Here is an 18,205-nt window from a genome sequence, read left to right on the forward strand (position 1 = left end):
AAGTACTTCAAAAATTATCACTCACTCAATATTTTTCAATTTTAAAAAGTTGTTTCAAGTAAAATTTTGCTTTTAAAATGACATATCAAGGAAACTACATGTTAAGCTTTGCTTCAGCATATACCAACATGAAAGAAGAAGTGAAATTTGCATTTTACAGTTTCTAATCTGGCATTTCTAGCTGAAAACAAAGGGTAATTCATCCTTCACATATACCAATGTATATGGTCTCCCTCTACTGTCTGTGATTTAATGACTATCTATACTAACAGGAATAGAAACACTGGGTGTTTGTGATGTCTCATCCTGCAGCAATCTCAGTTTCCTATGGTAAAGCATCTTGACCTTAGCTCAAAGGAGAACGAAGCAGAGGACATCATTGTAGGTGTGGAACTGCCTAGAACTCTCAGAAGAACCAGCTACCAAGCAACGATGGTCTGGAAGGTACATGACAAGAATATCAAGAAGATTTGGGAAGTCGGTAAAAGGCCAGGTCTTTCTCCATTAGTCAGTGAACAGTCATTGTACAAACAGATTCATCTTTCTCTATGTGTAAGAAGAAGGGAAACAGGGAAGGAGGCAATGATGAACTATAGAAGCAGACCAGCCCTGCTCTCCATTCAGCATGGAGGAGAATGCGTCATCCACACACACACACACACAGGGCCAAACTAGGCAAAATATCCCAGAGCAGCCATGTAGCAGACCCCAGAATGCACTGAAGAAGGAAAAGACAGCAACAAGCAGAGCATCTCTGAGCCAGAGGGTGGACTTTTTCACTAACTGAAGGAGCATAATTCTCTAGTACATGTTCAGTGCTCAAGGATTTTTCTCAACACATCAAATACTTAGAAATATTTTTCTATCCTTGCCATTTTCAACTATGAGTGTAAAGTAACTTCTCCACACCCCCACTTTTCATAGTTTAAAAAACAAAAATCCCTATGCCTGTCATGACTCTCATAGCATTCAAAAAATAAGTAAAACGTCAGTAGGGATCTATACCTACACTGGGGCCACTTCCATTGACATATATATTAATATCCTGTCTCCTCCTAAAACAGGGTTGAGAAATTTGACAAGTACAGAAAGTATGAAAGAGTGCTCTTGAAGTACAGTGGAGGCTAATATCTATACATTAATCTAAACCTTTTCTATGGTTGAGCAACTAAATTTAGCTTTGGGCTTCCTCGTAAGCAAAGAGAAAAATGAAAAACACAATACTCTCATTACCAATTAAGATGAAACATGTCAGTTTTTCAAGAGAGATAAACAGTTTTATAGTATTGAAATCTAAAAAGAGTTTTTAACAATGGGCTTTATACAAGGGGCACTGAACAACATAATAGGCAATTATTAACAAAAATATGAAAAAAAGTCAGGTATGTAGTTAGTTATGCTAACTTGCTGTTAATGATATCTTAGAAGACACTCTTAAATATCAGTTCCTCATCAGACCATGTGACAAAAGCTGGGTAAAGGAAAATTCTAGGCTATAATCTCTAGTGAGCGCCTGATACCCTATGGAATTAACTAAAGAAACATCCTGGTGCTTGGGACATCAGGCCTGCAGGTGGCCACGTTAGTGAACTGCTATGACAGCCAAGACTTCTCATTTGTTGGTAGGGCCGTACACCATTCAAGAACATATCAAAATAATATGAACTGACCTAGTAGAAATATATGGTTTCCAATCTTATTTGGGCTCTCTGAATATTTTCTCTATTTGTACTTGACCAGACCCTCTCCCGTCCCATCCTCCTCATTGAATTATTGAGAAAACAAAGGCTACTAAAGGTTATTTTCAAACCTCTTTTCTCCTCCCCCCCCAAAAAACTCATCACCACCCAAAGGAAAGCCTTCTCCTATTCAAGCATGTCCCATCGTTTTCATGTTTTCTTCTCTCCCTTGGCAACCTCATCCACTATTGTGGTTTTAACCACAGCTCTTTGCTGATTAATCTCAACTTGACCTTCCTTTCTAGATCTTTGACCTATGGGATCTCTCAACTTCATTATTTCCCAGGTACCTCAAATTCAACCAGTCTCAAATTTCTCTGTTTCCATGATCTGTGCTTCCTCTTTTATTCCCTGTTTTGTTCTACAAAATGGAAACCCAACGGTCATCCTCAACGTCTCTTTCTTTTTGAGTCTTACAGCCAATCAGTCACTAAAGCCTAATTTCCCTACTAAATGTCTATCAAATCCATTCTTTCCTTTCCATCGCCATTGACACTTGACTAAATTGAGTATTAAATTGACCTTATTTTTCACCATTTCCACAATCATCAATGGCCTCTCAACTTGGGTCTTAGCTTCAAATCTGATTCTTTTCTTTAATCTGTCCTCTCCAAAGTATTCTATGTCCCCTTTCTAAAATATGAGTATAAATCTATCATGTTTCTTCACTGGTTAAAATTCCTCAGTGGATTACAATGCTTACAAAATAGAATCTAAATTCCTTGGCTTGACAAGATTGCCCTTAGTAGCCTATACCTTCTCCTTTTCAGGTTGATTTTTCCCCGCTGTTCATCCCTGAATATACATTTCAGAATTAGTGCTGTATTTAGAGCTCATTCAGCATTCGTTGTTTTCTATGTCAGGACTTTTACCCACATTCTCTCCTCTGTGTCCTCCTCTTATTCCTCTAATGGAGTGAACATCAAATGTCACCTCTTTTCAGAGGCTTCTCTGAATTTGCATCACTTCTCTTCTTGTTCCAGAGAGAGCCAGTCACATTTCTCAGTTATCTTTCTAAGTCATATCTATTCCTACGGTTACATTTATCAAACTGACTGGTAATCATTAGGCAGTAAATTTTCTTGATAGTGGGATTATAGTTTATCTGTGTCTGGTCATCAATAACTATAGCAGAGAGTCTGGCCCAGAGAAGGTGCTCACTAAACATTCATTTAATTAAGATAGCATTCTGAACTGTAATAGAATAACAATAAAAATAATTTTAAAAGATAGAGATCTGAATGTATCTTCTTCCTTACCAACAGAGTAATAAAACCTGTTGAACAAAAAATGAAAACATAGTAGTATATTTATTTGGGAAAAGAGGCTATTAGTTTTTTTATGGTAAGTTGTTCCTACTGTTTCCATATCCCCTACTACCTTTTAAATTCTTTTGTAAATAGTTTCTCCTTTTGAACCTACTGTCAGCAATTTGTTTATTGATTTTTTTGTTCTACTCTTTATAACCTACAAATTTAAGAATGTGTTAGAGCACCACAGAGAGCAAAGGGAACTGCCTCAAAGTGTCTATCAATAACAGTAGAATAAGCTGTCCAGCCAAAGAGCGTCCACTCAGGGCCACATGCTGTGGGTGTCATTGTCATCAAAGCAGAGAATGGGGACCTAAATGTGCTGTTCAAACTTAGCAAACATGCAACATATACATCTTCTCTTTTCATTTGCACACCCTTGCCTCAGAACATTTCTGTACTTATTTCTTGCAGGCCCACCTAGACCACAGACACCTTAACTAAGCCTGACAGCAATAAAAACACCTTACATTTATCTAACTTTATATACAGTTCCATATAATCTCATCTTTACAATAAACTTAAGGGCCTGTTTTTGTTCATTTTACCCTGATGGCTCCCTAAGCTTGGCAAACTCCCTTAACCCTTTGGGTAGATCTTATCCCGACCCCTGAAATTCAACCTTAGCCATTCTTTTCTAATGTTTTATCCTCACCCACCGTACAGCACCCTGGCTGTAGAGAGGGTACCACAAGGCTCTCTGAGCAAAGTGATCTGCCATTCCGGACCTCCATGCCCTCACAGGGATTCACCAACCCAGCCACTCTTTTATTTAAAAAAAAAAAAAGGTGCTCCTTTCTGATCTTCATTTTTCTGCATGGACAGGGCTGGGGGAAAAAAAATGACACACATAACATCATCATCTAGAGCTTCATGTGGAATAGCCACTTTAAGTGGGAAGTTCATTTTCTCTGAAAAGGGAGCTTTATTACAATCTGATAACAAGCACAAAGGTAAGGATAGAGTTGCTTAGATCTGCAGCAGAAATTAGATCAAATAAAAAAATGTCTTTTTCCAGGCTTCCCAGAGAAATATGGAGAGCAGGTAAATTGAGAGCGGAAGTGGATGAGAAGAGGCTTCTACTGTTGAAAGGCTTTTTGGTGTTTATAAGTTCAAAGAACAGTTCTTGACCCTGCCAAGGTGCCAGACCATGATCAGAGTAGGTGAGCTGTTGAAGAGGAGGCAAAGGACACAGAATTGAGATGAATGAACTATGAAGATAGGTATCCATGGATCACACACTTGAACTCTAAAATCACCTAAATGTATGGCAAGAGTTGATGCAAAATGGAAGACTGCCAGCAATAAGAATGCATTTTCAGTGACAGAGAGTCTCTCGGAAGCTGCTAAATGACCACAGCAAAGTTGGGGAGAATATAGTCGAGCAGCTGATAAAACTTCAACGGAGAGAGGAATGTGTGAGGGTGGATCATGTGATTAAAAACAAACCAACCAAACTTGGTTTAAGAAAGTATCTAACAGGAAGGGGTACTAGTCCTGCCTTTGCTGCTAATGAATATTATGGTCTATAAATGGACAAGTCATTTTTATTTCCCTGGGCCTTTGTTTTTTCATTTGCAATATGAGAAAGCTTTCTAAAACTTACGGCAAATGTCGAACTTTTATTTTAACCATAAATTTTATTTTTATCTTGTGTTACTAAATTTTAGGGTAAAAAAAAACCTGTACCTGATTAAGTGATTTCATGAATTTGCTCAATACTCATCAGTTAAGGAGGGCTAATACCTTAAGAATTCATCTCTTTGGCGACAATTTAACAAAAGCAGATGAAAGCTAGTTACACATACCATCTCCTTGTTCCCTGATGCACTGCTGTTAGGTAAAACATATGGTAAGAATTATGATTCACATTTTACAAATGAAACTAAGATGGAAAAAGAGTATTTCCCATAGTTTTTTGTGCATTTATTTTAAAAAGTGAACAAATGTACTTTTTGTAACTCATGAGCCTGTAACTACCTATACAGTTCTATATTTCTTCCAACAGACTAAGGGGGCCTTGAAGATAATAATAATAAAAGTACTACTACTGATAATAGTTGTAATTCTTTTCATTTACATGACATGAAGACTAAAGTCTGACACATAACAGACACATGTGCTTATCAGTGAATAAATGATTACATCTTCATCAGAAAGCAAAATAAATTACATGGCGAAGCCAAGAACTGCTCCCCAAAATCTTTTTGTATTTTAATGGACAGTTAAGCCTGATTATCTGAATCCTTCAAATAATTGCTTTGGATTGTCAATTTGTTGCCCAGAAAGTGACTAAAATAGATGATCTTAAATTGATCAGTGAGGATCTCTGGTGACCAAGTTTCTGCATGAGCCAAAAAATTCTCTTCATAAAAACATCAATGCTATATTTGATAACATAATGCCTTAAGTTCGAGACTGGAGAAAATTAAAATGATAATTTTTCATTTATACTAAGATGTAAAATGCTGTAGACATTCATAGAGAACAATTAGGGGTAAAAAGTAAGTAGAACTTACACACACAAATTACATGAATGTTTCCATATAAAATTTAGAACCTAATGGCACTTCTTTGACTGATAAGACAGCACATCACTTTGACAAGGCTTCATGTCTCAGCTTGACTCTGGTTTTAACTACAGCTTCCCTGAAAACTGACAACCTTCTCCTACTGAGATATTGCTTCCAATCTAATATCAGAACAGTGTGCACTCTGAGTTGTTTTTGCAGTGGTTGTAAGGGGCTCATTAAACTATTCTGTCCTCGACTATAGCTTCCCAGGCCTCTGTGGTCTTACTAAAGGTCGTGCTGGAAATATGGCTTCTGAAAAAATCTTTTTATGATAGCACCAACCCAGCCACTGTCCAGAGACTTGTTAAAAAGCCATAAAATAGTCATCGTGTATTAGCTCCATAGATCACTAGGAGAAAAAATTTAGTGCCTAAAGAAGAATGGCAGCTGGCAAGCCACATGATAGAAACATAAAATAGAAGCTGCCACCACCATCTACCCCACGCAGACCATTTGTTTCCAGGCAAATGAAGTCACGGAGTGAGTGATGGTAGGGCAAAAGAATTCAGAAAGTTCAAACTCTCTCACGACAATGAAGTTGTCGCTTTTCTCATCTTTGCCTTTCACCTTAATCCTTTGCACATAGTAGCTCCTCCTAAAATATCAATGATATAAATTTAGGAAATGGGCTTAATAAGCCTAGACAACATAGGATAAAATAAGTATAAAAACTCGAAAGTATGGCAATCTGGGGTCATTTGTGGTAAAAATAAATAGCTTCCTATTTTTCAACTGCTTTATCACTATACCCCAGCACATGTAATAGTTGATATCCATAATGGTTACTTTATATATGCAAGAAAAGTATCTATTAAGTTCAGCAATCTCTTTGAAAGAAGTTAGTAAACTATACAATATAGTTTTCAAAAATCACCTTGTAAAATGTTTAAAATGTAAAAGGTTGGAGTTTAGAGAGACCAACTCTCGAGTTCCCAGATGAGTCAGTTACAGAATCAAGGTTCTGGATAAACAAGGTTTACTTGGTGCACGCTTCTTCTTTTAATTATGAATATAGAACCTCACAACTATCTTTGGCTTTTCTTTTGTCCACACACTCACCCTTGCTAATAATGTACGTGCTCTTAGCCAAAGATCACATCAAATTTAACATATCAACTCTAAGTCCATGCTGTTTAAACCCAGAGATCATGGTTTGGAAACCAACTTATCACAGGTCTATAAAGCGCACAAAAATCCTTCTGTTGCTCCAGAATTGCAACACCGAAGGTAGCTGCAACCCCTTTTGGCCCCTAACTCTTTGCTGTGACAAATTCTCCTGTAAAATATTCCTTTGGAACACGTTTTATTATTTCCAATTACTTTAATAAGCCAGGACCTAGAGTTTCACAAAAATTACCCTTTTCAAAGTTAGTTTTCCCCTTTTTCCCATTTAATGTACCTCCCTTACACATTTCAGTAAGAGTTCACTCTCTTCTAATTATCTTTGAATCACATCAAACTCTGCTTGAACATACTGTTATTGAAACTAAAACTCTTCAACATATGCTTCCAGATTCTCCATTAATTTGCCTTTTGCATCAATAAAGAGTCCTAAAGTCATAGATTATAAGCACCCCTATTTGAGTTGATATCTTTATCACTAGTTCCTGGCCTACATTCTCCACTCCATCCAAGCAGACCTGCTTATTTCATCTCCAATGGGGACATTTTTACTCTAGTTTCTAACTTTTACAAATCTAATAAAAATTCCTCTTTCTCTAGCATCTTTCTAGTTAATTATACTCACCGATATTTCCTTCAGTATTCCCTAAATGAGATAAAGTCAGGATTTGAAATGTTTATATTGTAATAATTCATTTTTACTTGTTTTTATTTGTTGCACATGCGTTCATTAACTACAATCCCTTTAGAGTGTAAATAACTCAATAACTAAAAGCAAGTTTTCAAGTTTCTTATGTGCCATGTTTGGTCTAGTAAGCTTTCCATTAGAATTGAATATCTGTTGGGATGGCTTTTAATTTAAATTTCATTTACTGTTTATTTACTCATTTACTTAGAAAGAGGTACAAAAAGTGATGGAAAGTCCTACTGCCAGAGGAATTCGCAGCAGGCTACATTACCATCAGAGTTAGCCGGGGACTACTTTGCTCCTGATGGGCTATGGACTTGACACTTTACCCTCTCTTAATCAGCTTTAATGTAGATAATGAAATCCCGAGAACACAAGGCTGGAAAGCTAAGGTGAATTAAATCGTCAAAATCCCAGAACGTAATGATAAGGCCATTTTAAGCTAAGAATTTTACATTTAAAAGGAAATAAAAAACAAAGTCTTGCTCTCAGATGACGATGATGACGATGATAATTATTTAAGCATAAAAATAAGGAGATATGGCCTAGTAGCAGCTACATTTTAAAAAGCACTTCTGGATAATCATTGTCTAAGATCTACTTGAGCGGTCTATGATGATGAAGAAACTAAACGCTGAAGTACAGGGGCGAGGGAACTGGTGAGGTACAGCATGAGAGAGAAAAAATTCACTGGTGCAAGTATCATGTGGAAGAGGAATGACCCCCAGTAGCTGATGGAGAATTGGTCAAAATTTCAGGGATATAGTTTATTATGTAGCAAAACTCACTAATAGGTGAAAAGCTGCTTCTGAATTTAAGTCCTATAGCCTTCCCCTCTCATTAGAAACCCAAATCACAATTTAGAAACTTAGAGCAAATGAGAACTACTTCTTGGCAAAGATGTAATAATAGTGTTTTAAGTATCTTTAACTGATTGGCCTAAACAACTTTTCAAAGTACTCCAATCTCTTATTTTGTGATAAAATGCAACAATTTATTAAGATAACTTACTGTAAAATAGGTTTCAATTCAGCTAAGAAAGTTACTGGTACATAAATAGGAAAAATATTTGTTAGAAATAAAATTCTTATATGTAACTGCATTAGCTAAAGTTATAGTTAACCAAGAGTGTTTTTGACTTAGAAGGATTTTCCTCTGATGCCATTCAACTTTTTAAGTAAGTTTTTATGGCAAATAATGGGAAAAAAACTTCTCAGAAGAAAATGATTGGATTTTGAAAAGAAACACAAAAAAGCCAATTGCATGTAAAATGTAAGCAAATGTCAAAAAAAAGGTGCCCCACAATGCAAACAACTGTAAACAAAAGGGCACTTTATAGTGGACATTTTCAAAAGAGAAATAACATCACTAAAGCCTTTATCATATCAATACTCATCGGACACTACCAGACAAAATATTAAGAGAGGAAACCTTAAAATGATTGAAAATGTACCCTTTTTGATGGGTACAAAGGATATTTGTACAAAACTTTTTGATGCTACAAAGGATATTTTTATGGGACTTGTCCAAAGCTCTGAATTTAATCAACTAGATTTATTTTTAAGTGTTGTTTTTTACAGTCCTTCAGAATGATAAATTTGATGTTTGGTAGGGAATGTGCATTTTACCAGAAGGGTGGAATACAGTGTCCTTGGCTAAGATGTCCTTCACAGAAGAAGGAAATTTTTGTATTGTGTGTTTAGCATATTTAAAGATACACATTCCAGGTGAGCAGCTCGCTCCAAAGCACATTGAATTTTTACTTGTAGATAAAGCTATATTGATCTGGTACCTCCACTCTTTGGCAGATCTTTTTGCAATATTCTCTTCAGGAACCAATCTGAAAAAATTGCTAGACAGCCTACTGCAGGTAACTTTCATGTCACGTAACCCTGACAGTTGTCATGACCAGAAGACAACTGTAGAACAAATGGCATGACAGGAGACTTGAAAGTATGCAAAAAATATATAACAACTGAATTCTAGCAGGTTAAAAAGCAAAACCAAGAAATAGCTCCAATCTAAACTTTGACATGAATGAAATAAGATAAGAATAGAAAAACATCTGAGGCATTCAAGGGATAAGGTTGCTCCATGTATCCGTTTAGAGTAATACAAGTAGACTAGTCTAGTCACTTAGCTATTTTGATGTTAACTGTACTAAACTAACTTCTAATAAAAGAACGGTGATAGTAAATTGACTGAAGAATGGCTAATTGGGGAAGGAGAGGTGAAGGTCACTGGAGGTTCCAGAATTTCTAAGATCCAAGTGGCTAATATCCAGACAAACTGACTTCGTCCCTGAATGTGCCCAGATGACAGAGATAACGCTGATTGTGGTCATCGCTGTTTTTTGACAGGGAACGTCACCGACAGGTGACCCCACAGGCCTGAAAGCAGGAAAATTACTAAATGATGCAAGAAAATGCCTGCAGGCAAGTATGCCCTGGGGTCCCTGAGAAACAAGAGGGCAGAGCCCCAGGAAAAACGAAGTTTCATTTGGAGGTTACACAAAGCAGGCTGAGATATTTCTTTGCAGACAGAAAAAAAGAAAAGCAATTTAGTTTCCACAGATATTAGGTCTAATAAGAAAAGGGACAAATTCTCTTTGAGAAAAATAAGACATCATATACAAAAGACAAAGGAAATGGCATGATTTCATGATAATATAGTAGTCACCAAAATGAGATCTATGATCTATGAACACAATCTAGTCTGGAATCAACTACTATAATGGTATAGAGACATTATTTCTCCACACAACACCAGTCAGAGGACAAAAAGTAAACAGATTCCAAACTAATGCAAGGGTGAAATTTTAATATAGGCCCTTCCTCAACAGAATTGGCAAACTCAAGTCCAATTAATTTTTCGAAAATACAATGCTAGCTGTCAGAAGACAACCCACTATTAACAATTATTTTTAGCAAAGTTATGAAACTGGAAAACAGACTGAGAAAAGGAGAGGGATCTTTTCTCAACTCTTCTCCATTCCCCAAAATGAGATGATAATAAAGTATGGGAGATAAAACTACTGTATAAAATGAGGAAGTACTACTTCCTCTTGAAGGAGCAAATTACACCTCTAAAATCTATAATCAATTACTTAGTTGAACAAAGGGAGAATTATTAAATATTTAATTAAACCATATTCAATCTAGATTTTCCATTCCCTTAGAGATCACTTTAATACTGATAATTAACAATTTCTAACTTGTGCTTTCAAGATGTTTCTCATCTAAGCACTGGAGGAAACTATATTAAACATTAAAATATAAGGGATTAACATATGAGCTTAAATTGGCCATCTCAAAAAAGTAAAGAAATTTTTGCTGATAAAGAGGTATGCAGTTCACCAGTAAAAATCAAGATTCAGAAACTTGAGTCAGTTGTTGAAAGTTACAATATCACAGCAGAAATTTTTTTCCAAAAGCAAAGCCTGAATTTATAATGCGTAATTCTGCATCATTTTTGAATGTTTGTTGTGAAAATTCTGTTCCCCTTCTAAAGCATCAGTTTCCATTAACAATAACCATATAACCACATCAGTAGGAATGATTTCTATCATCAGACTTCACGCTCATAACTCAGTGTCATGTGACTGTTACAAGACTATGAAATCATGCCAATGGACTTTCTTTTAATAATTTTATATTAAGAAATATGAATGCAGCAATCCCCTGAAGATCCTCTTCATATGCCAGCCCATAGATGTGAATTGTCCTAGACGTTAATGTAGAACGAGGGTCTCATTTTCTTCATAAATGTAGTGAGGGAGTTAAGAACAGATGACTCAAAAATCTCACTTTATCCAAAAATTTATATAGACTAAAATGAGGAGAATAGAGAAACTCTTTACATAAAGAAGTTCTTTGAGAATTCATGTCTGTAAGACTCTAAATATTCAAGTCATTCTAAACTTGATATCTACTATCCTTTTATTCATAATTTATAAGTGGCCAAACTTTAAATTCCAGTGACCAAAGCCATTATGTTAAAAGAAGACTAGAGACAAAACCTCAAATTCAAGAGGTCATCAGTGCTGTTTGTCATAAAACAAGCTCATTCTGGGGGGTTGGGGGGGACTGAGGACATATGGACAATCTTAACATATGTAGTAGGAAGAAAATAAATAAATGTTTTAAATTATTTACTTTTCCTTTGTATCTAGGCACCCCAAATTTACAATATAAGTATCTGGTATAATGAACAGATGACTGCATTAATCCACCATTCATAGGTAAGTCTCCTGTGTGTAAAAGGGGGCACATTAGGACAAAGAAGCAGCTTCAGCTGTTCAAGACAAGATAAAGCTTTCAGACCCAGTTCAGGGGACCGAGATTTTTTTTTGGTTGGGGGGGTGTCTAATTGCTCACATTGGATTATTCTGTTAAGCTAAGAAAATCAGAGCCTATCATTTAAGAATGGGATCCCACCTTGGGCGAATAAGCCTTCCAAACACAAACTCAGAAAATGAGGACTAACAAGCATGCAAATACAAAATCTACAATAGGACACTATTCATGGAGAGTCTGGCATCTTTCAGGTTCCTGCTATCCCCAGAAACATGATGGGACACTTTTCCTAAACTATAATTATACCAGAATGGAAATAAAAGGCAACACCTGCGTGGACGTGTGCTGAGAAGGGCCAAGCCTGTTCCCCACAGAGCTCGAAATAAACAGGGAAGACACTATGACCCCAAGCACACATCATGCAAGATCCTGACTTTCTCGGTGCATTTTCTCCCCAGATGCAATGCCTACCTTCCGTGTGGACTGCAGAGACATAGGTCCAATTGTAACGCTTGACTATATCAAGCATCGCCCTTGCCTGCAAAGTGTCAGAAGGGACAACCCTCAGGAAGTATTTGTACAAAGTTTTGTCACTCAGGTCGATACTTGTGGCGGAATATGCAATCTGGGGGATGTCAAAGAGCTGGAGCAGGTTCTGCACTTGGATGGCTACGGAGCTGGAGCCCGGGCCGATTACACCGGCAATGGGCTTCTTAGTCCTGCCTGGGGGGAGGGACTGCCCGTCAGGAAGGCAGCGATTGAGTCCATCTTTCTCATCTCGGATGGAAATCAAAGAGTCCCTGATGAACTCAATGCTCTGCTCCAGAGCCACGGATGAGTGCCAGCAGGAGTCCCGAATCTCACTGCCCAGGGTGATGTTGGGCAGGAGGACCGGGTCCGCGTTGATCTTATCCAGCGTGTGGAACATAGCCTCCACCCTCTGGATGCCATACTGCTCCCTGATCTCCCCGCACTTCCTCTCGGGCACCTTCTCCGCTGGAGGCTGGTGGTGGACTGAGAAGAGCGCCCCAATGATGACATCTCCGTCCATTCTGGCCACAGAGCGCTGAGATGAGGCTCCGGCTCGCAACACTTTCCTGCCGGGGCTTCTGGGGAGAAGGGACATCTCCAAAAAGATTGCTGGGAAGAAAACCAACAGAAGCCGGATCATTGTGATGAGGAAGCGGTGCACAGCCCGCCAGCCACGTCTCCACTCAAGTCCCGCTGGCCGGCTGCGGGCGCGCACCACGAGGCGGCCCCACGTCCGTCTCTCCCGGCTCGGTCCGGTTCGCCAACACCACTCTTCCCACGCTGTCGCCACCTGCACCACCGCCTCCTTCTGCTCCGCCTCCTGCCCCTGGTCCTCCACGACCACCTCCGCTCCCGGGAGGCGTTTCTAGGGGGATTCAAGTCCTCCTTCTTCACGGGCGCACCGAGGCAAACTGTTCAAGGGTACAGTGGACGTCCTGGTGAGCAGGACAGTGAGCTCACGGCGGTGAGCAGGAAGCTGCGGACGAGAGAGGAAGAAAACCAAAGCTCCGTTATCACCTGTATCAAAACTCAGGGGTCAGTGATGTCAATAGCTACCCAGTCCAGCTCATTTCAGCACATCAGCTGGATATCGGCTGGAGAGACAGCTTGGGAGGCAGCTCTGGTCCAGGCGGAAGGTGATGGGTCCGGTGGCCAGTGCCTTCAGCCGTCTGGGTAGGCGCGGAGCCCAGCCGACCCGCCCCCTCCTCCAGCCACAAGTCTCTTCCCAGTCCCCAGGGCACAGCACGCTGACCCACTGGAGATGTGGGAGGAAGACGGGGGGGGGGGTTAGATCTTTCACCCTAAGAGAACTTTCAGGGTTTGAGAAAACCAACTTTTTCCCAGAAGCAATTTGGAAACTCCTTATGAAGCGCTACTTCAAAATGAATGCGAACAAAGAATGCACCTTTTTACTTTAGTTTGAGGGGTTAAAGAGACCCTAATGGACAACCCAAGTAGTAAAAATAAATGTGCCAGCTTGAGGAACTCCATCTTAGTTACTAAGGCAATGCCTGGTAGTCTCTGCACGCCGGAGTTTGGTACGCCCCCCTCCTAACCTCCTCCCAGCAAGTCAGGTTTACAGTAGAGGGTGAAGGAGAAAGGGTGCACATAAGGTAACTTGTTTCCCGCGGTGCGGTGGGGGGTGGGGTGGAGGGAGAGGTGGAGAGGCTCCTGCACTTGCCTAAATTGGGATCTTTGTGCACAGTTGTTAGAAAGGAAACGGAGCTTACGGATTGCTCTCGAGGTGGCCCCCGAGCCCTGCCACCTTCAGCACCTTGGACAGTGCTCGGTCCAGCTACCTAGACTTGCCCCTGCAGGGCCTGGAGCTGGCGCTTAGACCTGCGAGTTGCGGTTCTTTCACAACCCACCCCCTCCGCCCCCGACTCGCTCTTTCAACCACCACCCCCTGCATTCTTCTCTCTCTCTCTCTCTCTCCCTCTCTCTCTCTCTCTCACACACACACACACACACACACACCCCTCCCTTCCCCTCGCCTCCTCACCATCCTTCCATCCTCATTCTCATCCCCTTGCAGTCAGTGCTCTTGCAAGTATATTCAAACCCGACCGCTTCAGGGATCAGAGGCGCCAAATTCCAGCCGCCTGAGGGGCTGAAGTTGGCTCCCTCTCTCGTCCCTCCTCGGCTCCCTTTCTCAAGGTGAGAGTCGGCGGAGAAAAGAGCTAAAGGCGCGTGTGGGACGAGGAAGGCAAAAGGAGCAAAACAACCCAGTCATCCATGGGTTCCGACGCTTTCCGGGGTGCGGGGCTAAAATAAACAAATAAGCGAGGGCGCCCCTGAGACCGGGAGAAAAACCCCATAGATGGAGACTGTCTGCCACTGACTGGGGCTGGGTTTCGCTGCTCAGAGGTTTCTGTTCACCTGAGCCTGCTTGGAGAATTTGGACTTGAGACGTACCTGAGTCTGGGTAGACAGCGCTGTGGTCCCCAGGCCACAGGACCTCGGCCACAGTCGGTAAGCAGACGCCTCAGCTCTAATCCAGACCGTGCAAGGCTGCTATCTGGGCTGTACTCTAGTGCCCTCTTTCTTCGGCACTATTTTACCGCAAGGGAAAAAGAGGGAGGAGGGAGGGAAAAAATTAAAAAACAGGTCACCCAAGGCTTGTCTATAAGCTCAGGCATAAAAATCAGTCGTTTAATGGGGGGAGAGGGAGCTAGGGGAAAGTGAGGAATATTAATCTTTACTACGACAAGGTTCCTAAGCAAGCTGCTAGATATACGGACAGTCAGATCTGATGAAAGGAGTGGGGAAAGGCTTAAGCTGCTTTGGGTGGACACTCCTTCTTTGTATTTCAAGGACCCAAGTGCATTCTCTCTCCCTGGAAGTAAAGGCCCTTCTGAGGGAAACAGTAAATACATGTGTAGACAGCTAGAGAAATGCTTTATTGGTAGGTTACAAGGGGAAGGGGGAGAGGCTGCGTCCAGCGGGATGGGAGGAAAAGGTGGATGCACACCACGATCAAGGTAAGCCAAATGAGGAGGGGCAAACCGTGCCTGCATTTTCCAGGTCAAGATGTAACTAAATTGGGAATGAAAGCCAGGTCACATGAAAACACTGGAGTGAAAAACACAGCCGACTTCCTCCCAGGCTGCCATCACTGTCCCGACAGGTCCACAGTGTTGCTTCTTACCATGGGAAAGGTGGAAGTTAAATCACATTTTCTCTGGGAACACGTTGGCTGAGCAGAATGTGTCCCAGCTTCTTCGGAGGGGACAGACAAGTGACAATGTGCATTTCCACTCTTGCTCAAAGTCTGTGTCCTATGTAGAGATGAAGGATCAGCTTATGTGTGCCCCTTTATAATTACCTTGTTCGTGTCATCATTATGCTATGACATAATGCCATGCCAGCCTAGAGGGGACAACCCACATGAGATCATTTTAAACACTTTTTCAGTAAGTTCCATGAAACTTAGAAAAGGAAACAATGTCTCTGTCTCCAATCAAGAACAGAAGCTAATTCTCATTTGGTTCTGGTCTTTTTCCTCATGTCATATTTTCTTTATTTTTCTTAGAAAATAGAGAAAGAATAGAATTTTTTTTCTTATTCCATTAGTAATGCACTGAACAAGATACATACTCTCTAGTCCTAGAACAATTCAGATTTGGAAGTAACCATATATTCACTCAAGGAAAATAGAAGGTAAGTTCCTGTCTTCATGCATATGGTAAAATGGTTCTTTGTCTGTACCCTAAGGAAGATGTCTACTCCAAGAACAAGCCACAGTTGTCCACACTGTCCCATTTAACTTCCATTTTAGATATTACTATTCTAGTAATACCCAGCCTGTCCAGAAATTAGTCATCCATGTACTATGAAAAATGAAGACAGTCATTGAAAAAGATACAAAATCCAAGAAACATTGTAATTAGGACAATGATGCCCCAGTCTCCTTCAAAGTAGGCATCTTGGGGCCTCACAGTTCCCCCAGCATCTCTCCACTGTTCAAAACACTCTGCAAAATCCTCTTTTGGAATGGCCATCAGCTACCTCATCGTGATTTCCTGAATTTCATCAAGGGTCTGAAATCTCTTCCCTTTCAAAGGTGATTTTAGTTTAGGGAAAAAACAGAAATCACAGGGCACCAAATCTCAGCTGTAAGGGGGTTGAGTCACCTGGGTGATTTGATGTTTCACCAAAAAACTCTTCATGAGACATAATGCATGACCAGATACATTGCTGTGGTGAAGCTGCCAATCACTCTTCACATTGTCCTTGAAAGCCTTCTGAATCTTTTGAATAGTTTCCACAGAGGAATGTTCAAGCTTAAGGCAAAATTTCATGCAGATTCACTGCTCTACTCGCTCAGTCATTTTGATGTGATGGCCACACAGCACACAGGATCACTTAGGCATCTATCACCCCCCATGGACTAGTACAGTGAAGTCACCATTGTTCACGCATGTGCATTCCAGTCCACTCTCCTTAGCTGACAGGTTACACTGTAGTCACACAAATAGTTTTCACTGTTATATTAACAATGGCTGGACTTTTTTCTGGACAGATCTTGTATAAGCCCTAAACATGATTTTCTTGGCATATTTTATTCATTTATAGTGAATGTACAAAGAGTTCTGTGCATATATAGACCATTAAATATGATTTGCAGGATAAGAGAATGTAATGCCTCTGTGGTCCACATTTAGCTTTAATATGTGCTCCTTGAAACTAAGTATTTTCAATATATCAAATTGACATAATTTAGAAAAAGATTTGCTTGTTCTCAGTATGGCCCAAGTGAAAACTACACATTCACATTGGCCGAAACAAGTAATTTGAAAGAGGGGAATGAACTTGGGTATTATAATGGAAGATTAATGCATATGCACAAATTGTATGTTACAGGCATTAGGAAAAAATAATTTCAAATGCATTGATTTGAAATTATCCGTTAAATTTATTGATAATTATTTCAAACAAAACTTTAAAAGTCACAAGGACAAAAATAAGGCAAGAAGAAGAAGGCATTGAGAAAGGAGAAGACAAGATCATTCAAATATACTTTACATTTCTAGAAATTAAAACTCTACCAAGACAGACAGAATGTAACACATGTATGGACATCTAAGGGAAGCTTTATTAGTAGGATTGAAGAGAACTGCTAAAAGGATAAATTACATACAAATTAATAAATATAAGTCAATACATTAATCTATCAGAATTCAAAGAATGGTAAAAGTGCACATGCTCGGAAGCACTGCTAGTGTGAATCTGCGCCGGAGAATACTGCGTTACAGTTCACCATGTGACTCACCGCAGTGTCAGGAATGTTAGGAGTACTTTGACTTTGGAAATCCATTTAAAACAAGATAAAGCAAGAGAACACCCAACATATTACCTCAAGACAATTTAAATTATGCTGCTATAGCAATGAGGACAACAAAATGCTCATCATTCTTATATGGTAATAAATCAAATATTATCTGTAAATAAAACTGTGATCACTCTCTTCAGAAATGTGTGTGCAATTCCCATGGCTCTTTGTCATAAAGGACATCATGGAGAAACTACTCTAGATTATACATGAGCAAATGGGGAGTTTTCCACACAAAATCAGTTGAAAATCTATACTCTTCAAATGAGAAAGCTAAGACATGATAGAGAATATGATTTTTTTTAAATAAAGGAATGTATAAGCTAAGCATATATTCCCAATTTTAATGTACTCTATGTGGTATTTTGAAAAGTAAAGTTTGCACAGTCATTGAAATATGGAAGTCAAGTATGCACAAGAGGTAAAAACTCATTAATGGGGAGGTATTATTGACTAAAAATGGAAAGGAGATCAGAGGTCTTTGAAGAAAAACTCTTTGTGGAAAAATGATATGTAATGTATCACTAATGAATATTCAAGGTAGACCAATGTCATGGGAAGTGAATATTTTGCTTTTCCATAAACTACTTGCTCTATGGACAATTGATTTAATCT

General features: G+C 39.6%; 1 protein-coding gene across 1 annotated transcript in view; it reads right to left on the minus strand.

Annotated features, from left to right (window-relative positions):
* Positions 1–14,730, minus strand: part of LOC118978955 (metabotropic glutamate receptor 1-like) — a 65,726-nt gene extending 50,996 nt beyond the window's left edge. The window contains exons 1-2 of the mRNA XM_037034788.1: positions 14,674–14,730; positions 12,199–13,234 (exon numbers count right to left, since the gene is read on the minus strand). Of these exons, the coding sequence (XP_036890683.1) occupies positions 12,199–12,898 (700 nt within the window). The 5' untranslated portion in view covers positions 12,899–13,234; positions 14,674–14,730. The remainder of the gene's footprint in view (positions 1–12,198; positions 13,235–14,673) is intronic.
* Between the last annotated feature and the right edge of the window lie 3,475 nt (positions 14,731–18,205).

The sequence above is a fragment of the Sturnira hondurensis genome, unplaced genomic scaffold, assembly GCF_014824575.4.
Source record: "Sturnira hondurensis isolate 20B ecotype Veracruz unplaced genomic scaffold, ASM1482457v3 Scaffold0022201, whole genome shotgun sequence".
Classification (NCBI taxonomy): domain Eukaryota; kingdom Metazoa; phylum Chordata; class Mammalia; order Chiroptera; family Phyllostomidae; genus Sturnira; species Sturnira hondurensis.